General features: G+C 35.5%; 1 protein-coding gene across 2 annotated transcripts in view; it reads left to right on the top strand.

The window, feature by feature from the left end:
* Positions 1-24,075, top strand: part of Dok6 (docking protein 6) — a 528,294-nt gene that overhangs the window by 209,399 nt on the left and 294,820 nt on the right. For both annotated transcript variants that reach the window (XM_060376955.1, XM_060376954.1), the window contains exon 2: positions 8,914-9,021. In XM_060376955.1, coding sequence (XP_060232938.1) covers positions 8,914-9,021 — 108 coding nt within the window. The remainder of the gene's footprint in view (positions 1-8,913; positions 9,022-24,075) is intronic.

Below are 24,075 nucleotides of genomic sequence, written 5' to 3' on the forward strand. Positions count from 1 at the left end.
AGCATACACATTTAAAGCACCAGCTCTAGAGCCTACAGTACAGTATTGTGGTACACTTACAAAAGCCACTTGAAAACATCAAAGGGAAGGTCTCTCCTTTCCATTAGTTTTATACTCTTATTTTGTAGGAGGCATTTAGTTCCTGACTCATACTTAATTTTGCTTCACATTAATAACACAGGTGACACATGAAATGTATCTATAAAATGGTCTTAGTTATGATTTTCTCTTATTTAAATTCAAAGAATTTTGAAAAATTAAGACTAAAGAGGGAAGAAATCAACACATATTAAATTATTTTTTCAACTTTAAATATTTAATTAGAAATTATATTAAAATAATTACTCGATTAGCCACTATTTATTCATATTATTTTTCCAATATATGATGTTTTAATGACATTGCTGTCAGATATTTTTCAGCTTTTAGGTATCAAAACCAATAAGACAAATAAATATTAAAGAATTTTGTAGAGAATAACTGACTAGTACACTTCAAAACTCTCAAGGTTATAAAAAAAAACATAAAACAAAAAGTCTAAAAAATTGAGCAAATGTCCTCATTGTATGGTTGAGCATCTTTCAGACATATGCCTACGAGTGGTAGTGTGGATCTTGAGGTAGCAAATTCCTAATTTTCTGAGAAAGTACAAGATTGATTTTCAAAATGGTTGTACAAGTTTACATTCCCAGGAGTAGTGGAGGAAGGTTCCTCTTTCTCCACATGTATTGTCACTTGAGTTTGTAATCTTAGCCATTCTGATGGGTGTAAGATGTTCATAGCAGCTTTATTCCTAATAGCCAGAATCTGGAAACAACCTAGATGTCCCTCAATTGAAAAATGGATACAGAAATTGTGATACATTTACACAATGGAATATTAAGCAAATAAAAACAAAACAAAAAAAAAACATGAAATGTGCAGGCAAGTGGATGAAACTAGAAAAGATCATCCTGAGTGATGTATCCCAGAAGCAAAAAGATACACATGGTATATACTCACTTATAAGTGGATATTAGCCATATAATACAAGATAATCATACTAAAATCTATAGTACTAAAGAAGCTAAACAACAAATAGGACCCTAGGAAAGATGCTTAATCCTCATTCAGAAGGAAAAACAGTATAGACATCAAAAGTAGAGAGGACAGGGAACAGGACAGGAGTCTTCCACAGGGAGGCTCTGAAAGACTCTTCCCAGAAGGATATCGAAGCAGATCCTCAGATTCATGGCCAAACTGGGCAGAGTCAGGGAATCTTATGGAAGAAGGAGCAGAATTCCTGTCATGGAGAAGACTGGAGACCAACAGAGCCAAAAAGTCTCAAGGGGGTCCTGCAGAGACTGATGCTCCAGTCAAGAACTATGCATGGAAAGGACCTAGACCCTTGCTCAAATGTAGTCCATGAACAGCTCAGACTCCTAGTGGTTTTTCTAGTAAGGGGAGAAGGGGCTGTCTCTGACATGGACTCAGTGGCCAGTTCTTTGACCACATTCCCCTGGGGGAGGTGGGGAGCTGCTCTGCCAGGCCACAGAGGTAGACAATGCAGCCAGTCCAGATGAGACCTGATAGGCTAGGGTCAAATAGAAGGGGAGGAGGTCCTTCTCCATCAGGGGCCTGGGGAAGGGGCATGGCAGGAAAAAAGAGAGGGTGGGTGGGACTGGGAAATGAGGGAGGCAGCTACAGCCTGGTTACAACGTGAAAAAAAAATGTAATAAATAAAAATAAAAAAGAAGCACCTTCTAAGAAGAAAAAATGTCTAAGAAATTATCACTTATTGGAGTTTTGGAATGTGAACTTGGTTCCTGAAACAGAACAGGATAAGAAAAATAGAGCTATATTCTGGAAAAAAAAAAAGTTTTTCCTTAGCACTTTTACCAATTATTTTGGTATTTTACCAATGTGAATATCATTATTTTGAAAACCATACAAAAGTTTTTTAGGGGTTTAATATTAGAAATTGTGTTAAAAAAATGGAAACTTGAAGTGGTTGCTTGCCTCTGTTAATGATATAATAGCCAAAGGATAAAGACATTATATAAATAAGCAAATCTATTATCTTAATCACTTGTTCTACAATAATAATGAATGCTTTTTTCTTTTTTATTATTTTATTAATTTATTAAATTTATATCTCAGTCATAGGCCCCTCACTCCTCTCCTCCTAGTCCCATTCATCCTCTTTTTAAAATTACTGTCTTCATTTATTCTTTTAATTAAATTTTATTTTTTTAATTAATTAATTAATTAATTTTTCTCATTGTTTTGATAAAATAGCCAACCAAAGAAACTTAAAAGGAGGGCTTATTTTGTATGCTAGTTTGAGGGAACAGTCTGTCATGGTAAGGAAGGTGTGGGAACAGCTGATCATGCTTTCTTTTCCCTGGTCAATTGCAAGGCTACTGTTGTTTCATGAAGGAGGATATTCTGTTTTCATTAGTGCCTTTCTTAGCTACTTTTCTTATGCTCTGACGAAATATCTGATTGAAGCTTCTTCAGGAAGGTAAGGTTTATTTTGTCACACAGTTTGAGGGTACAGTCCATCACTGCAAGGAAGTCATAGCAGTAGGGGCATGAGATAGCTGGGCACATTACATTACATACCCAATCAGGAAGCAGAGTGGTCAGTCATGTGGTCAACTCACGTTCTTCTTCTCCTTCCTCTTCCTCCTCTTCCTCTGTTTCTTTTTTCAGTTTAGGACTCTTTTCCCATGGTACTTCTATACAATGGCGTGCCAATCTCATATTAGGAGTTGATATTCTCTTAGTTAACATAATATAGAAAATCTCTTATGGTCATGCCTGTAACTGTCTCTTTAGTGATAACAGATCCTCTAAATCAGTGCTTCTCAATTCATGGGCTGTGACCCCCCAACCCCCATGTAGGTCAAATGACCCTTTCATAAGCATCATCTAAGACCATGAGAAAACACAGGTATTTATGATTCATAACAGTAGCAAAGTTACATTATGAAGTAGCAACAAAAATAATTTTATGGTCAGGGTCACCATAACATATGGAACTGTAATAAAAGATTGCGGCACGGTAAAGATTGAAAACCATTGCTCTAAGTTCATGCTGTCAACAATCAACCAACCAACCTGTGCTTTTCTCTGGGTGAGTCCTCTCCCTCACCATGGTACCAACCTTTCCTGGAGCACAGGCTTCTCTGATTCAGTGTGCCAGAAATCAAACTTATGATTTTCTTCTAAAAAGTGCCTTTCATTTTGCCTTTTGCTGGTTACTTGAAGCATTGTTGTCACTTGAGTTTTTCATCTTGGCCATTCTGATGGGTGTAAGGTGAAATCTCAGAGTCATTTGATTTGCATTTCCCTGATGGCTAAGGATGTGGAACATTTCTTTAAGTGTTTCTCTGCCATTCTATAATCCTCTACAGAGAATTCTCTGTTTAGCTCTGTGCCAAATATTTTAGTTGGATTACTTGATTTTGTTGCTTTTTAACTTCTTTAGTTCTTTATATATTCTGGATATCAACTCTCTGTCAGATATAGGGTTGGTAAAGATCCTTTCCCAGTCTATAGGCTGTCGTTTTGTTCTGATGACAGTGTCCTTTGTTTTACAAAAGCTTTAGAATTTCATGAGGTCCCATTTATTAATTGTTGATCTTAGAGTCTGTGCTGTTGGTGTTCTGTTCAGGAAGTTGTCTCCTGAGCCAATGAGTTCTAGGCTCTTCCCCACTTTTTTTTTCTAACCTATTTAGTATGTCTGGTTTTATGTTGAGGTCTTTGATCCACTTTGACTCTAGTTTTGTTCAGAATGATAAATATGGATCTATTTGCATTTTTCTACATGTCAACATCTAGTTAAACCAGCACCATTTGTTAAAGATGCTGTCTTTTTTCCATTGTGTGGTTTTTGGCTTCTTTGTCAAAAATGAATTATCCATAGGAGTGTTGGTTTATTTCTGGGTCTTTAATTCAATTCCATTGATCCATCATTCTGTTTCTATGCCATTACCATGTAGTTTTTGTTACTATTGCTCTGTAGTACGGAGTAAAAACAGGGATGGAGATATCTCCAGACAAAAAATTGTTGTACAGGATTATTTTAGCAATTCTAAGTTTTTTGTTTTTCCATATGAAAAACAAAGAATTTTTCTTTCAAGGTATTTTGGTATTTTGTTGGGAATTGCATTGAATCTGTAGATTGGTTTTGGCAGGACGGCCATCTTCACTATGTTAATCCTACCAATCCTTGAGCATGGGAGATTTTTCCATCTTCTGTTACCTTCTTCAATTTCTTTCGTCAGAGACTTGAAGGTTCTTTTTTTGTTTTTGTTTTTTGTTTTTTTGTTTTTTTCTGAACAGGTCTTTTGCTTGATTGTTTAGAGTCACACAAAGGTACTTTATGTTATTAGTGGCTTTGTGAAGGGTGTTCTTTCCCTAATTTCTTTCTTGGCCCTTTTGTCTTTGGTATACAGGAGGGTTCTAATTATTATTTTTTAATTAATTTTGTATCCAGCCACTTTTCTGAAGGTGTTTATCAGCTGAAGGAGTTCTCTGGTTGAATTTTTAGGGTCATTTATGTGTACTATCATCATCTGCAAATAGTGATATTTTGACTTCCTCCTTTCAGATTTGTGTCCACTTGATCTCCTTTATTTGTCTTATTGCTCTAGCTAGGACTTCAAGTACTCTTTTGAAGTAATATGGAGAGAGTGGACAGCTTTGCTTTGTCCCTGATTTCAATGGGATTGCTCTCAGTTTAGTTTGATGTTGGCTCATTCCTCTCCTCCTACTGCCATTCTTCCTCTTTTTCATTTTTAATTAAAGATATATTTATTTATTAATTTTACATACATGAGTGCTCTATCTGCTTGTACATTTGCATGCCAGAGGAGGACATCAGATCCCAGTTATAAACTGGTTGGGAGCCACCATGTGGTGACTGGGAATCACACTCAGGACCTCTGGAAGAGCAGGAAACAGTGCTCTTACCCACGGAGCCATTTCTCCAGCTGTAAGAATGAATGCATAAATAACACCACTTAGACTTTCTGCCTCATATTTAATTCACTTCTTAACCTGTCCAAACTTTAGTAACACAAAATGAATGTTGCAAAAGAAATCCATCCATGTGGATTTCTATGAGTATTTTAAGTTTTTGGTTTGGTTTTTTTTTTTTTTTGTTTTTTTGTTTTTTTGTTTTGTTTTGTTTTGTTTTATGATGATTACCAAGGTGTGAAGGTGTGAACAGTAAAGTGAAGAACAGTACAGGGGAAAACATTTCTTAGTATAAAAGAACAAAAAAAGTTTCATGGATTTGCATCTCAGTTTCCTACAAAAAAAATTCTTAATACATTCCTGAAAACCAGGAGAAGTGTTTGTAATCTATACACATACCGGTTTGCACATAATATTTGTATTTGTTGCTTATGAACTGTTAAGTTTCTGTTCAGATTCGTGGGAATGACTTTCACTTCCACAATATTTTATTTCAATTACTGTCACAAGTACTGTCCTATCATTGGAACAAGTAAAATATCACCTATTTATCTTTCATCTACTTCTCTATTTATATCTATCATCTATCTTCTATTTCTATCTATTATTTATCTGTCTATCTAAGCTACCAATTATTGTCTATCAGTTATCTATCTTTCACTCATCTATCTTTACATTTATTTATGACATCTGTATTAATAAGCCTAAACTACCAAAATAACTTATCGCATATTAGGTGGCTTAAGCCAAAGAAATCCATTTTTTTTCTCTGTTTGGCAAATTGCATATTTGAGAAGGGGGTGCCCATGTTGTTGAGATCTGGTGAGGATTTTTCTCTGGCCTACAGACTATGGTTTCTCATTATGTGCTTACATACTTTCTGCTTTTTGAATAATAAGAAGACAGGAAGTGTGCTGGTCATGACTGTTTCACACACTAATCCCACCATCAAAACTAACCTCCATAAAACCATTTAACACTATTGTATCATCGCCAAATAGCATCATATTGGCTTCAGCTCATAAACTTTAGAAGGACCGAATTTAGTACCCAAACACCACCAATTTCTGATAGGAGGGTAGGTTATGAACTTTAAATATTTCCTGCATACCTCTTATAATCTAAGCACTCAAGTTATGAAGTAGATGGACATGATATATGAATAGAAATTTAAAGTTGAAGATAAGCTTAAATACATTATTTGAGACATTTAATTACTATAAAAGCCTGTCGTGAAAGTTGCTCTGAGATGTTACAGCACAGTGCTCTACGTTTTAATACAACAGTTTGATTAAAGCTTAAATGAAATGACTTTTTAGTATAAAATTACTTCATGTTATGTCGAAGAGAGAGTAATTTTAAGAAGAGAATAATTTTGAATCCTTTATTCTTAGTGTACCTTGCTAAATGTAAACAATACAGCGCAATAATATTTGAGCCATCATGGAGCTAATATTTGTATTCTATGGAACATTTAAATACTTTTTGTTGGTCAGTCATATATTAATTTATTTAACTATCAGAATTGTCTGAGACCTTTAAAACTGTATTTGTTCAAGCCAGTTTTTATAACAAAGAACAGGTAAAAATGAATGTTTTTCAAAAGTGTTAATCAAGGCTGGCCTAAGAACAATTTGTTTGATTTGTATGTGGCAGTTCTGTGTTAGAAATTCTAACAGTGGGTTTAAATTAACATACTTAGCTTCTTGAATCATTAATTTTCCCTGGCTAATTTAAGGACACATACCTAGAGGGCTTGTGTCTAAAATGAGAGTGTCTAACAAAAGGAAAATTTTAAGTATATTTTGTTAAATCCAGAGACCATGCTTGGGAAATCATTAATATTATTTTCTATGTACTGTTTGAAATGTTTAAATGGTAAACTATTACAGAATATACGGATCTGACTATTTTGCTTGAATATATGTTTGAACTGGATCTCCTCGAGTTAAAAAAAAGTGACATGTGCAGCTTCACCGTGTGCAGTGGTACCTAGTCCGCTGGATAAATCAACCTTACAGGGAGGCAGCACATTGTGGAGAATTTTCTGCACACTTTGGCCTATCTTGTTAAATTTCCCCTCAACTTCATGCCGTATTCTTCCTTATTAGCTGAGCATCAAGTAATCTGCTGAGATTATGGGATGAGTAAATAATAGAGCTGTGTTATAAATACAAAAGCTTCACCAATTTCCTCCAATCTCTCTATCTCTTCTTACATGTTAGTATTTTCCTGAGGTTTCATGCCTCCCTGAGGGACAACTGGAAGTATATGGTGTCCCAAGGGACTGGGTGCCACAACCATTGGTAACTTGCCCATGCTCCAATAAATAGCCTCCCACCCATGCTGAGGAAAGAAACTAATTAAGCTTAATGAGTTTCACATTAAAAAAAAAGGACAAAAATACAAGGTGGACTTGTTAGGAAGAAATGTTTCAACAGGAGAATGACACAGATGAGAAAGAGAAATCATGGATAAAAATGACTAAAATTCATTAATTAAAGCTGAGCTAATAATGTGCAATGACTCCATAATGTGTTATAATCATTAACACAATTTCAGTTTGAAAGTTGGATTAGTAAAGGTTCTACAAAGAATTACAGTGTCATGAGCTAAATATAATGTGTCAAAGAACAATAGTTTTAAAGAAATTGAGCAGTTCCTCATTTACCGGTATATGGCTACTAGCCCTTTGATAAGGAAGATACATCTAATGCCAGAGATGAGCAGACATGGGATGTGTGCTTGAAGCTCAACACCATACTTGATGTAGTTTTCAAGACTACAGCAGAAGCTCTAAGCAAAACAGCAGCAACAGTGGGAGTGTGTGTTCACGTTGATATTCTGTGCATTGGGCTTTTAGTGGGAAAGTCTTTTGTGATTGCTTTCAGAGTGCGCTTTAAAATGAAAATACTATCTTTCAATGAGCAAGAAACAATGTTCATGGGAATAATTTGAACGAATTACACCGTCTCTCTCTTTTACTAGCAGAAAAAAAAGATTGTGACAACTGTGTACTTTGAATAAAGACTCAGAATAGAAACACAGTGACTAAGATTTCTGAAACTGCCTTTGATGAAATCTCTCCTTATGCTAAATTTAGAAATAAAAAAGCTGTGGCCATTTTGAATTACCAAGAATGTTCAATTACTAGAAAGGAAAAAATGCATTTTATTTCTTTGCTTTTCAACATATCTATGGAGCCAAGTGGTATATTATATAGTAAAAAGGAGATGTCAACCTAAAAGTTTGGTATTGGCTGTTTCTATAAAATAAAAACATGGTTTAAAAACAATAAATTCAGCTTACATAATTAATGGTCATTTTGAAAGCTAAAAACCAAAGATTCAGAAGAATATGTATTCCAGCCTTGACCTGTCTTATAAAATTATTATGAAATGAAAATAACAGTACCTGTTTAAAATAGCACTTATCAGGATTAATGTGTAAATAAAATTTAAAATATATTGTATTGAACTTAACAAATATTAACTATATTTCTTCTTACTACAACACTGTAAAACAAAGGAGTCAGATGTGCCCAAAATAAAACTGTTTGCTAAGTTATGTTATGCCCATTTGTTGAAAATTCTGAATTTGTGTAAGATAATTATAAATATTATTTTTTATTCAAATTTAGAAAGCTAACAGTAGGTACCTATTTCACTTATCAAAGCAGTGGTTTTATGAAATGAAAAATCACCATCTTGCATTCAGATGATGATTAAAAGCAACAAATTGACACATTGGATTTTACATGATACATTATGTTTTTAAATTTTGCTGAACTTTTTATTAGTCATGCACTTCCTCTTTAAAAAGGTTCTCTATGAAGTAAATGGAGTTTTACAAATGCATTCCTAATGGATTAGTTGAATAGACAAAGCCTCAAGTGCCAGTAAACTCATAGCAAATGATGGATAATCAGATTCCTTTATTTGCTTTCAGATTTTCAGACGATGCTGGTTGGTTTTTAAGAAGGCTTCTAGCAAGGGACCCAGAAGGCTAGAAAAATTTCCAGATGAAAAGGCAGCTTATTTCAGGAACTTTCACAAGGTAAGTCACATACACAGAGGTCCCTGGGGAACAACTGGGCTCTTGACAACTTGTGGAGACATCTCTTTGATGGATGAAATCTACAGAGGGAAAAATTCATGGCCAGGATAAAGTGCTCCTGTTTCAAAAAATTCAAACGTTATTTTTCTTCCTTATCTTAATCATCTGCTGTAAATCCCATTGCTATACCTCTGCAAAGCAAAAGGCTCATTTTTATGGCAACTTTGCAAAATGAGATGAGTCATAACTCAACCCGATCCTTTCAAAAGTGCTGAGTGCACACTCTTCCTCTGTTCAGGTTAATTGTGCATTTGCTCCTCTGATTTAAACTATGGGCAGTATTTAGGAAATAACATTTATCAGACAAGCTATAGTGGTGTTAATGACACTGTTAAAATGGCTAGGACTGGCTGTTTACTCAGCACATTAACAAAAAAATGATCATCAAGTATGCTGATAGGTGGGCGCTGTATAAATTCAAGAAATAAAATATCAGTTTTCTAATTACTAAAATTTGACCTGCAAACATTCATAGACATATGGTATGAGCTTATTTTTGGTATCAACTTATTCTATGCAGAACTGTGGAATTATATAGCCTGCTTATCAATGCCTGAATAAGTTTAATACATTCTGATTCCTCATTAGCAGCTTACTCAGTACTTAGAGAGAATTAGTTACCTCAGATGATATAACAAATTTGTTGTATTTCATTTTACTTGATACTCAATTTTATTTTACCCTATCCTCTTAATTGTGTGCTATTTGATATTAATACACTATAATTCAACCATAAAATAAATAGCAATCATATAGATTGTCTTTCTGATTAGATAGTGCAAAACCAGAGTTGCTATAACTCTCTTGAGGTTTCTTACATATTAATATAGATTTACTGCCAGAAAAAGCAAGTTTGGTTTTCTGTTTAGTAATTTATTAGCTCATGGACATTTGGTTTTCTCATGAGTGAAAGGACTTAGCATTATGTTGAATTTCTGTAATAATAATCTGAGATAGGATATCATGAAATGGCCAACATATTTCTGCCTGTTTTGGTCATAGAAGAAAGTATTCACATTTTAAAATTTTACTGGTATCATGACTCATGACGATCAGTTATGTTCTTAAATAATTTTAAAGCAGACTTATGAAGAATTGCCAAGCAGCGAAAAAACTATAAAGTCATGATGCTAATTTTTATGCTTTTAGAAAGAGCCTTACTATTTATCCCAGGTAGGCCTCCAAGGCATGGCAATCTTACTGTTTCAGGTTTTCAACTGCAAGTCATAGACGTGTGTTTTCATTCCCAACTCACATTTTCTTTACAAGAAAAATTGTGGAAGTCTAAACATATTCTGTTTCATGAAATCCTAGTCAGAACTGTGAATGGCGGTTTGAAAAACATATCCCCCATTTTCTTGGGCTTTTGAATACCTGGCCCCAGCTGGAGGCACTGTTGTGGGAGTTTGTGTCCTTTTTAATGAAAATGGTAGCCACCAGGATGGTAATGGCCTAACCTAAGAATTTTATTACAGCCCTAACTAAGTGCTGCTTTCTTTATAAGAGTTGCCATGGTCATGTTGTCTCTTCACAGCAACAGAAACCCTAAGACAGAATTAGTGAGTATGGCCTTGTTGGAAGAGATATGGCAGTGGGCACGGGCTTTGAGAGTTTAGACTTACACCGTTTCCAGCTCACTTTCTCTGCTTTTTGCTTGGAATTCAAGACGTAAGCTTTAGTTTCTGTCTCTATCACCATGTGCTGTTATGATGGGCTCTAAACCCTCTGGATCGATCAACCCAAATAAGCTCTTTCTTCTACAAGAAATACGGTACTTTATCAAACCAATAGAAGAGTGACTAGTGCAACCTGCTTACTCAGCAGTGCCACTTCGAAACTAAAACTCTCTAGCCAGTACAGGCTTTTTCTCCCAAATAAAAAGTAAAATGATTAAGAAAACATTATTTTATGCTTGAACTTAGCCATATTTTATGTAAAAATGTATCTGCTCTAGGATTTCAACTGCTTATTTAGACTGTAATTTGAATATAAATACATATTGGATGTCTGCTTTATTCTATTCATGGCTGGGAATGTCAGGTTGAATAAGAAAAGGCCATTGTCCTCCCAAAAGCTTAAATATTACTGCAGACAAAATGTATATACACATAACATAGCAAGGAGAGTAAGAAAACTATGCATTTTCCTTAATTTGGAATTCAAGTACATTTTTTTAGCAAAGATGACACCTGAATAATGAAAGTTGTAGTAGCAATGTCTCTAACACTTATTGCAAAGTAGTCATCACTAAAAGGCATATAAATCAGTTTTCCTTTCTTCTTGCTTATCTTCTTGTTTTTTTTTTACTTGTTTATTATTTTTATGGTCTCTTGTTTTTTAATATTATTGTTACATATATATAACTATATGCTGAGTTCATTTAGTGTTGCTCATATGTATTTGTGATTAAGGATAAACTTTCTGGGTTGTTCCTGAAGCAGACTGAGTCCTTCTCTCTTAGCAGCCATTAATTGCCCATAATTTTTCATCTGGGGTGAAACCTTGTTTTATTTTTGAGAATAAGTTTTACTATACAGCCAAGGCTGGTTGTGAATTTAGTACCCTCTCAATTCAGATATTCAGGAGCTGGAATTAAAGTCATGAATCACCTCACCTGAGACTTCACATTTTATATAATCTGATTTTTCCAACTTTAATCTCTTTTTATACTATAATGGCAATCACGTGCTCTTTATAGGAATTCTCAAGGACAGAGAACATGCTTGCTGTGATGTGTCTTGGAAACTGCTCATGAAAATCTCTTCACTTGTACTGTGAATAGTTAGTTTTAAAGAAAATTTCAGTCTTTGGGTTGTCTGTTATATCAATCTGACCTAGAATTCAAACTTATTATTGTTATTATTACCTGACTTTCTAGACTTTGTTATGTACATAGTATTATTCTCTAAACTAGGAATACAGTGGTAAAGAAAAATTATGAAATATTACATGTTTACCACTGTACCTTCTAGTTTTTAATCACCTATTACTAATGACTCAGTATATGTAATAGGTCATTTTTCACTTTCTCATGACTGTATTATGAAGACTAAAGGTTTTATTACTGTAAATTTGTCTTTAGTGCATAGACAAGGCTGACTCACAATTTTATCAACTGGAGACGTTCATCACAAATTTGTCTCACGTTTGACTGACTGGAAGCTGAAATGAGGAGATGTGGCTCATGCTGATCAGAGGAATAATTAGAACACAGCTCCTCGGTGCTAAATTAGGATCCGTTTTCCTGAGGCTATGCTCCCAGTCCATTGCTCAGTTTGGTTTTATTTGAACTACAGTGCTTGATGCTCCTACTCAGCAACCTGATTATCTCACAGCCACACTCTTATATTCATTTTTTTCTTCTTGTTATAGTATTAACTAACCCAAGAACAATTATATCTGCCCTTTTCCCCCTGTTAAACACCCATTTAGCTTTCATTATTCTACAATGATATTTTTATCACTCAAATACAGTAAGTTGTCCAAGTTCTTAAAATCATAATACCTTTAAGCAATGGAATTGTGCACATTTTACTATCAACTTTAGTGTACTATGCATTTTTACAGGATAACATGAGTAAATTGCAGTGCACCTTTGTCTCAGATTAATCACTATCCTGGGCACCCACCTGATCACAGAATCACGATTGGCCCCAATTTCTATGTAGTGGATATCATTTTGTAGATGCTATCACATACCCTTAGTGCAATATATATTCCTGAGACCACTGTGTCTAGTGTGAAAATAGTCAATATTTCATGAGATGATACAAACAGATGTTGTTACCACACAGCAGGACAACAGAGGTTAGCCACCTCCATCCCTGCTGTGATGTATAAAGGAAGTAAGGCACACAACTCACTCAGGAATGTTTGGAAGGGTTTAACTCTGTCCTTCCAAAGCAATGACTGGCATGTAATCCCAGAGATGCAGAGGTAGATAAGGAAGATCTTAGGGTCTCACTGGCTAGCTGCCTACTCTAACTACCTAACCGCAGGTTTCAATGTGAGACTCTCTCCCAGAAGAGAAGGAAGGGTTCTTGAGGAACAATACTGAAGAAAGCTGACATCCGCCTACCCGCGAATGGGCACTGCATGAATGTGCACACGTGACTTCAGAATAAACACACATATTGGACTAGACCTTAAATGTTACGATGCAATGACCAATTATCGTGTTAAATTTTTGCAACGTAGGGAGGAAAAACATTATAAATAGTTAACCATAATGAATTTGGATTCACAGATGGCAACAGTTAATTCCACCTCTGATAATTAGAAGTTAATAGGGAATACCTGCATATCACTGTGTTTCTACAGAGCAAAATGATGGAGAAAGTGCCTTATATGGAGGAAAATGTGTGGTTGTGTGTAATAAAATTTACATTCTCATTAGATTAGGAGAGTTTGATTAGATTAGTGAAGCTAAACCTTCAAGGAAGATCTGGCACATGAAAAGATTAGCACAGACTGAGGAGCATAAAGCCTTTGCCCAGAAGTTGAGGTTATATCATGTAAGCTACAGAGAGGTTTGGAAAAGCTAAAAATGGCTTCTAATTTTCTCATATGTGTTCCTTTTCTTAATTCTCAAGTTTTTTAAACTAGAAAATAGCTATTTTAACTTTCTCTAAAAGCCACAATCATGTTTAATAGCAATAAATTGAAATAATGAATCAAGTGAGCAAAATGTTTCTAACCTAACTAAATAGTTACTAAAAATAAGCCACGGATACAACTATTTTTTTTATCAATTTTAACTGTGTGCTATGCCCTGTCTAAAATAGACTTACAAGTATTAATGGTCTCATTTAGACATTTGACATGTTTACTATAAGAGAGATCTTGCTGTACAAATGAATTTTATATGAAACAGTTTTAAAATAGTATATACACTGTTTAAACTTAATAGAAAGAAATTTGAATTTCAAATTACTAGCTACTGAAGGATGTTATTAAAAATGCATTATGCATTGAGACAGTGGCTGTATATAATTGTCATAACAGATATTGAAAACAAATTTATCCTGGATGAACACTGAACAAGAACAATTTACATAATACCAGTTAATAAAGTCCTTAATTTTCTGAACAGATGACAAAGAATTTAAAGAAATTTTAATGAAACAAATATTAATGTATCCATAGAGAGAAAACATCAATAAAATCCTCTGAAAAGATGAATGTTGATAAGATGGCATGAAGTTTCAGAGATGGAAACTGTATGATGTTAGATGATTGAATTGGTAGAAATCTCATTTTTATCTCTAGTTGCTCCACTTCTGGGCATTGAACTCCAGTTGTTTTTTTCATGATAGCTAACTGCTCTTGCTGCTGAACCACATTTGCCACAATAATCTCAGTTTTAAATCCCCATCACCTTATATTGAAAATATTGTCTCTTTTTACTGCCTCCTCCTTGGTACAGGACATTCATTTAAAACAAACATCCAACAGAGTTCAAGAAAAGGTGAAAGCTGCCTTGTAAAAAGTTGCTAACTTTACAGCTTACCCTTAGAAGCAAACATGTTTTGTGTAGACATAATATGTGTGCATATCATGTTAGCTTTCCAATCTTGTTGTCATGAAGACAGGGCTCCATTTTGCAAGATCACTTTCTTGATAGAATGTGAATTGTGTGCAACAGCTTGGTGTACCTTGAATCCTGTAAGAAATTCCAGGGTGAACATCATTTATATTAATAAAAATCCTGTATAACTTTATTCTCTCTCATATTAATACATTCCTCCATCTGCAAGTGGTTTTCATCTCTTGAACAAGAACAGCTGTTAACACGCTAGTTCTGAGATAGTCAGACTCCACATATCATCCTGGACTGTTATACTCTAGCACAAACTAGCTTCACTGCATTTACACATGCTAGTTACTTGGGAAATACTCATTGAAAATGACTATAAAAAATAGTTGCACATAGGACAAGAAAGGAAGGAAATTGTCAGTGGATGATGAACTATTTGTGTGGAGTATCTAAATGAATGATTCCAAGTCAAGGTTAAGCAGAGAAAGGCAGGAGCTAAGCCCTTGGATAGGCGAGACTGGAACAGATCGGCAAAGTTATGGCCTAAAAATATTAGGAAGTTTCCAGAGTTCAGTTTGACCTTTGAGGTCAGTGAAAAATCCTCCAAATCTGTTGAAGCTCCAAAAAGAATTGTACCATATAGCTCAAACACACCTGAAAACAGGATTACTTTTTAAGTGGGATATTTTACTAAAACCTTTCATATTACAGCAAATTTATTGTTGTAATATGAGTCAAGTTCATTGTACAATGAATTTAAACTTGACTTAGAGTATTTAGCAGTGTGATTTACTTTAGGAAAAAATACTGAGAATGTTTCTGTTTTTCGTTTTATTGAAAGAGACTGAATCAAGGGCTTTTCACATGTTCATCAAGTGCTCTACCATTGAGCTACACTCTCAGCCTTATTTCAGTTGTTTTAAGGAACCTGCTTTCATTCTTTTCCAGGCAACTTAGGTTTTAAAATATCTTTTTCATATATATGAGTGCTCTATTTGCACATATGCCTGCATGACAGAAGGGAGCATCAAATACCATGTGAGCCACCATGTGGTTGCGGAGAATTGAACTCAGGACCTCTGGAGGAGCAGCCAGTGCTCTTAACTGCTGAACCAACTTTCCAGCCCCCAAAGATTTATTTTTATTTTGTACATGTTGGTGTTTTGCTTGTATGTATGTCTGTTGATCACTTGAGTGTCTGGTAACTATGGAAGCCAGAAGAGGGTGTTGAATCACTTGGAGCTAGAGTTACAGATGGTTGTAAGCCTCCATATGGGTACTGAACCAAGGTCCTCGCAAGAACAATCAGTGTTCTTAACTTAGCCATTTCTCCAGTGCCAGGGCAACTTGTTATAATATCCTCTGTAAAAGAAAAATAGCCTAATGTCCTTCTATAAATACAAATAATATCTAGCATAAAAAGTGAGAAGACTGTGCCAATAGTACAATAAAGTAACAGGGTCACATTGCTCATTTCTGCTTCAGAGGATATGATACCTGTAAGAAACCAAGGAAACATTTCGTGTCAGTTGTACAAAAATTTTTGACAGCAGTTTGGATAACAAAGGTAGCTTGTAACATCAACAGAGTCATTTTTCTTGGTAAATCAGATATGTAAAAAAAAATATTCAGGACCACAATTCTGTTTAGATATTGTTTTCATCACCCCTGAAGTACTTTTACATTCACGGATTAGATCCAATGTCTTTAATTGCCATTTCAGAATATTCTGAGTGTTTTTTGCTCTGAAAATGATCTCTGTTTTATCCATCAGTTACTTCAACCTAATTGTGCAATAGCATGCATAGACAGCAGATAAACAGTTGTGTCCCAGAGAGTAAATGATTCTTCGCCTTTGTGAAATGATTGAAAATCCATCCATAGTCTACAACTGGAGACTACATCAGTGGGACTATGTTCTCGAATAGTACTTTCTACCTTCCTATAAATACCCACTTAGCATATTTTATTTGTGAAATAAAAATACATTGCATTTATATTAATAGATTTACTATTTGAATTTGCTGAAGTTAATAACTCCATATAAAACAATAATAAGATTTCATTGGCCTTTGAACAATTCTTGTTGTAATCAGAAGCAACAAAATACATTTAATGACTAGAAAATGGGTCCTTTTTAGAGTACTATAAACCTTGAGACTCAGTGAAATACGTTGAGTGGCTAGCAGATGTTTGTATTCTTTTTTCCAAATGAATATCAACTTTATTAAAGCTACATACAATAAGAACAGTTATGAAATAAACAGGAAAGCCATGTAAAAGTTACATTCAAAATATTCAACTAATTTGTACTGCAACCTTGAAGAAAATACTATCTATCCTATCTAGACTAGTCTAAAATTTTGTAACTAAGTCATTCTCTATCATCTGTTGTATCCATCAACTTAGAAAAGATCCTTCTTTTTTTATTTTTTTTTATTTTTTTTATCAGTTACATTTTATTAACTCTGTATCCCAGCCGTGTCCCGATCCCTCATTCCCTCCCAGTCCCTCCCTCCCTCCCTCATCTCCACCGTGCCCCTTTCCAAGTCCACTGATAGGGGGGACCTCCTCCCCATTCATCTGATCCTGTTTTATCAGGTATCTTCAGGACTGGCTGCAAAGCCCTCCTTTGTGGCCTAACAGGATAGGTGTATAGATTTCATTATGTTTATCCTATCTTTTAGGTCTATATAAGCGAGTATATTCCATGTTTGTCTTTCTCCTTCTGGGATACTTCACTCAGAATGATCGTTTCTAGATCCCACCATTTGCCTGCAAATTTCATGATTTCCTCCTTTTTGATAATCAAGAAAGCAGACACGGGGTATGATGATCTATCCTCATTTAGAAAGACAAATGGGATATGCATTGAACGTATGACAGGAGTCTACCGCAGAAAGCATCTGAAAGACTCTACCTAGCAGTGCTCCAAAGTAGATACTAAGACTCACAACCAAACCTTTGGCAGAGTGCAGGGAATCATATGAAAGAAGAAGGGGAGTTTGATGTGGAAAGGATAGGAGCTCCACAAGGACCAAACATATCTGGGCACAGGGTCTTTTCTGAGATGGACATTCAACCAAAGACCATGAAAGGATAAAACCTAGAACCTCTGCTCAGATGTGACCCGTGATAGCTCAGTAATCAATTGGTTTCCCATAGTAAGGGGAACAAGGACTATTTCTAACAGGAACTCAATGACTGGCTCTTTGACCTCCCCACCTCCCAAGGGAGGAGCAGTATTGTTAGGCCACAGAGGAGGACTTTGCAGCTAGTCCTGAAAATACCTGACAAAACGGAGTCATATGAAAGGGGAGGAGGTCCTCCTCTATCAGTGGACTTGGAAAGGGGCAGGGAGGAGATGAGGGAGGGAGGGTGGCATTGGGGAGGGAATGAGGGATCCAGCTGGGATACAGAATTAACAAAATGTAACTAATGAGAAAAATAAAATTAAAAAAAAATAAATCCACAAAAAAAAAGAAAAGATCCTTCTATAAAGAAATGTGTTGGTATTTTGATGGGAATTGCATTGAACCTGTAGATTGGTACATAATTATATTCTTGTGTACCTTTTAAATTTAAAGTTATTACTTTTAATTATGTATATGTGCATATGAATGCAAGCACTCACCCTCACAGAAGCCAGAGATAGCATATCCTCCTGGAACTGGTGTTACAGGTGAAGCAATCCCAGCTGATTTGGATCCTGGGAACCAAACTTGAGTCCTCTGGAGGAACAGACAGTATACTGAGCCATCACTCCTGATTCCAGTGTTGTGTCTGTCCAACATTTGCTAGAACATTTTACAGCATGACTTTATAGAGATGTCATTTTTTTAATGCTTCCCATTCTTGTTTTTATTCCTAAAATAGGTCAAATGGCAGCAATCTTGGTCACATCATAGCAGTTTTTGTCCAAAGTCAAAAACATGCCCTAAACTTTGAACTTGGCTATTTAATGAGTAATCCTATGTGTTGAGTCTAGAAATGTCAATAAGAATCAGTATCTATAAAATAATAATCAACATAATAAGCTCAAACATAAGCCATGTATTTTGTGAAGGCCTCATGAAAACCACATAGTCTAAGGTCACAGATCATAGAAAGACAGAAAAGTATTTTGACAAACAGTGTTTGATCTTTTTGAAGAGTGTGAATTTGATAATTCTATTCAAGAGAAAGTATGGTACTCAAGACAGTCTTCCCAGTGTTCTTGGGCTTGGCTTTTCAGATTGCTGTCAAGCCCCAAATGACATTACTTTTCTGGTTCATCTGAACATAACCAAACTATAAGTAAAAGCAGTTATTGGGTCTGAACAAGGCAAACAGAGTGGTGCCATTCCTGCTGGAGCATCATCCAGTCCTCATCCTGATCTTTGAATAACCCATTCTGCAGGTGTATGTCCCCCACACTTAGTAACCAGCTCCCAATTAAGGAGAGTGCACTAGCTCAATGGCAGGTCAGCCTTGCTCTTGATCCTATCAAATATCAGCAGCTTTGTTTCAGTTTGTCACCTTGTCACTGCCTTTCCCCCAGGACTGCAGCCCTGACAAAGCTTGTTGACAGAGAGGTCTCACCTGAGCAGATCTCCAACTTTCCTGTGCCTGTGCATCAATAACTGACTCAGGCTCTGGGGACAGCACATGGCAGAACTGCAGGGAGATTTTGCTAAAAAAAAAAAAAATCAAAGAAAAATAAATGCAATGCTTTAAGGAGACACAAAGCAAAGAGAGATGTGTCCCTTGTTGGGGCAAATATAAGATTTTCATGACTGTCTTTTAAAATTTTATTTATTTTTTATAAATTACACTTGATTCACTTTGTATCCCAGGTGTATCCCTCTCCCTCATCCTTTCTCCATCTCACCCTTCCTACCTCATGTCCTCCCATGCTCCTCGCCAAGTACCCTGATAGGGGAGGTCTTCCTCCTTTTCCCTCTGACCTTAGCCTGTCAGGTCTCATAAGAACTGGCTGCATTGTCTTCCTCTGTGGCCTGGTAAGGCTGCTCTCCCCCTCAGGAGGTGGGGATCAAAGAGCTCTAAGATCAACAATCAATAAATGGGACCTTATGAAACTGAAAAGCTTCTGTAAAGCACTGTAAAGCTTCTGTAAAACACTATCATCAGAACAAAATGACAGCCTGCAGACTGGGAAAGGATCTTCACCAACTCTTTATCTGACAGAGGGCTAATATATAGAATTTATAAAGAACTCAAGAAGTTAAAAAGCAACAAATCAAGTAATTCAATTAAAATATGGGGCACAGAGCTAAACGGAGAATTCTCAATAGAGGAATATTGAATGGCAGAGAAACACTTAAAGAAATGCTCAGCATCCTTAGTCATCAGGGAAATGCAAATCAAAACAACCCTGAGATTTCACCTTACATCTATCAGAATGGCTAATATCAAAACTAAAGTGACAACACATGCTGGAGAGAATGTGGAGAAAGGGGAACCCTCCTCCACTGCTGGTGGGAATGTAAACTTGTGCAACCACTTTGGAAATCAATCTGGTGCTTTCTAAGACAATTAGGAATGGAGCTACTTCAAGATCCGGCTATACCACTCCTAGGCATATATCCAAAATATGCTCAAGTATACAAGGACACTTGCTCAACCATGTTCATAGCAGGTTTATTTTTAATAGCCAGAATCTGGAAACAACCCAGACGTTCCTTAACAGAGGAATGGATACAGAAATTATGGTACATTTACACAATGGACAACTCAGCTATTGAAAATAAGGAAATCATGAAATTTGCAGGCAAATGGTGGGAACTAGAAAATCTCATCCTAAGTGAGGTATCCCAGAAGCAAAAAGACACACATTTATACTCACTTATAATCGGATATTAAACATATAATATAGGATAAACATACTAAAATATGTACACCTTAAGGAATCTAAGCAAGAAGGAGGACCCTGGGTAAGATGATCAATCCTCACTAAGGAAGGTAAATGGGATGGACATTGGAAGAAGGAGAAAACAGGGGACAGGACAGGAGCCTACCACAGAGGGCCTCTGAAAGACTTTTCCCTGCAAGGCATCAAAGTAGATGCTGAGACCCATAGCCAAACTTTGGTCAGAGTGCAGGGAATCTTCTAAAAGAAGGGGAGATAGTGAAGGTCAGCAGCTCCACAAGGAGAGCAACAGAACCAAGAAATCTGGGCAAAGGGGTCTTTTCTGAGACTGATTCTCCAACCAAGGTGTTGAATGTGGTGTATGAATAGTAAATTAACAAGGAAAAGTCGTTATGTGCTCCCTAAAGAGAAAGCATACTTTCAGTATTTTCAGCTTGTGATTGGTGAATGCTCAGAAGCAGAACACAGGGACATTGAGATCCGGTTTTAGTTAATGTCATATCTAACACTACCACATCCATAATGACTCATTTCTAGATTTTTATCATAAATGTGGTATAGTACCTGAAATATTTCATGTTGACCAAATATATCACAGATAAATATTGTGTTTACTGGTAATGAACGAGCTGGAATATTCATAAAGTAATGTGTCAGAGCACGTGATGTCTGTCACAAGTGCTGTAAGAATGGAATTTCACTGTTTTTTTTTTTTTTTTTTTTTGGAACACATTCATTTTTATCTGAGAAAAAGAGTCCAGTTTAAAGAAAGGTACTAGGAAACTGATGCAAACAAAGTTGTTGAAAAGGCAACAACAATATTTCAATGGAAATTTAGTCAGGAAGTTATTGAAGCATGAAGTTATTGAAGTATGAAGTGTGTGAATCACTTCACTGTGTGAATTGATGCAAATATTAAAATTATTATTATGAAAGTTTGGGAATCAAATATAGACACAATGACATTTATTAACCGAAATAATAATTATAATGAGAAGAAACAATAAAACTCCCATACATTCTTATTGCAAAATAATGTTTTCTAACCTAACAAAAGTTTACAAAACTTATATACTTTTATTATTTTATATTATTCTCAGAAAATAAAAACATTTTCTTAATTGAAGAAATCATTAAAGATTAGTAAATTACAAGAATTGTATTTATTGAAAAAATGAATGATAAGAATGTGATTTATTGTTAACTTAAATGTTTTTTAATCTAAAAATGAACATTCTTAGTTTTTTTAAGAGGCAATTAAGTTTATCATGAGAGGTTTTAAGCACTTAGGTGGATAGATATCTTCTCTTGTAATGAAGTGGATTTCTAAGAGCTACTTTTTAGTAATTTTAATAATTATACTTGTCACCTAATCATGTATAAGTAATGTACACCCACTTTTTAAAAGCAAAATTGACATTACATTTTGATATACAGTTTAATTTGCCATCAGTCTAAAGCAAAGATACATAACATAAATAATATGATTAACCCTAAATTATGTAATTGGTATTAATTTATTTATTCTAAATACCATTATGCATGTCAAAACTCAAAGGGTAGTTGAGAGAAAATATCATCTTTTTCCAAGCATATAACAAATACCCTGAGTTCACTGACAGTCACAGCACAACCTAATTAGCCAATGCGGACTCTAATGCCAGTGGGCTTCACCTGATATCTTGTCTTCTATGTATTTATAACTGTTAAAATGTCTATGCATGTTCTCCTCTGAGCAAGCATATCAAGAAAGCAAGTCATACTTTATAGTTTTTTTTTATTCAACATTATTTAAGTAAATATGTTTTTACATGTCTGTGTCCTTCATTGTGAAGAGAAAGTGATTAAAAGCCTCTAATATACAAATTCTGACCAGGCATGGTGGCACATAGCTATAATCCCAGTACCTGGGAGGCAGCGGCAAGCAGAGCTCAGTGAGTGTGAGGCCTAGACTACAAAGAGAGTTCCAGGGTAGCCATGACTCTGTCATACAGAGAAATACTGTCTCAAAAAAAAATAAACAAGCAAACAAACAAATGGAAGATAAATAAACAAATTCTGTGTTGACATCTACGTAAAGAATTAAAAATATCTGGTGTAAATGAATACTAGGTTGAGAAGAAATGCCAAAGAAAAGTCCCCATTAGGATCAATTTATTCTTTGCACAAGTATCTGAGAAAGTGTGATGGTTAACATTGTTGACCTGGCAGAATCTAGAACCACTTGAGGGATGAGCTATCAGGCACACCTATGGAGTACTTTAATTGATATCGAATGACCTTGTCTTAATTCTGTGCCGTATAATTCTGTGAGGAATAAGGGATATATAAGGACAAACTGGACTGAGCACTGCATGCTTTCATCTCTCTTTTCCTTATAATGAATGTAATATTCCATTGCTTCAATTATCTTTTGCTTTGACACCCTGCTTATGATGTACTGTATCCTTGGACTGTGAATGAGAACAAAACCCCTTTATTAAAACATCTATTTTTTCTAGAGTATTTTGACACAACAACATGAAAATAAATGAAAACAGGAAGATATCCTTATGAGTCTTGAAGTATGATTCTGAATCTGACAAGAAAACATATTGAACCAGGACCTGGACCCCTTGCACAGATGTTTACCATAAGCAACTCAGTCTCCATGTGGATTCCCTAGTAAGGGGAGCAGGGGCTGTCTCTGTCATGGACTCAGTGGCTGGCTCTTCGATCATCTTCCCCTGGGGGCAAGCCTGCACCCCAAGGTGCAGCCTTGCCAGGACATAGAGGAAGACAATGCAGCCAGTCCTTATGAGACCAATAGTCGAAAGTTAGATAGTAAGGGAGCAGGACTTCCTCTATCAGTGTACTAGGAGAGTGACAGAGGGAGAAGAGGGAATGAAGGTGGGACTGGGAGGAGATTAGGGAGGGGCTAAAGTGGGGATACAAAGTGAATAAATTGCAATAAATAATAAATCAATTTAAGAAAAAGAAGAAAAGAAAAGAGAAGGAAAAAAGAACCAGGAGTGTCAAGAAGAATGTTAAAATCCCTTAAATGACACTATTATATTCAGGAAAATTAGGATAACCAGATTATGGAAGGAATTTATGTTTCAGATTAAAGTGGGAAAAAGATGAGACTACATTAACATAAGTAATTAAGTCATTTAGAGTCCTTATGTCCTTGCTGAAGAGTGTAGTCTTAGGTTTTAAGATAATATTAGATTGGGTTTAAGTCCCTGAGAGGAAATAATAACAATGTGGAAGCATTGCAAATAGAATGGTGGCAGGTGGTGAGTGTGGGGCTAATGAAAACACAGTGAAAATATCTCAGAAGAGAAGGAGTGAGGGTTTGAATGAGTCATGAGAGGTGAAGTTGGAGAATGTTCAGATATTAAAGTGACACAACTTTATGGCAAAGAATGCATTCATGGTAGGTCCCAGTCAGAGCTCTATGCAGAACCTTGGGTGTCTCAGTCACCCTCAAAGGAACATATTAGCTACACTAATATGTTTCTGCAAAAAAAAAAATAATTGATTGGTAAAGCAATAATTAATCCAGTTTCCCTAAACAGTAGTAGCAGTGATTTTCCCTTTCATAATC

This window comes from Meriones unguiculatus, chromosome 2, assembly GCF_030254825.1.
Source record: "Meriones unguiculatus strain TT.TT164.6M chromosome 2, Bangor_MerUng_6.1, whole genome shotgun sequence".
In the NCBI taxonomy this organism is placed as follows: Eukaryota; Metazoa; Chordata; class Mammalia; order Rodentia; family Muridae; genus Meriones; species Meriones unguiculatus.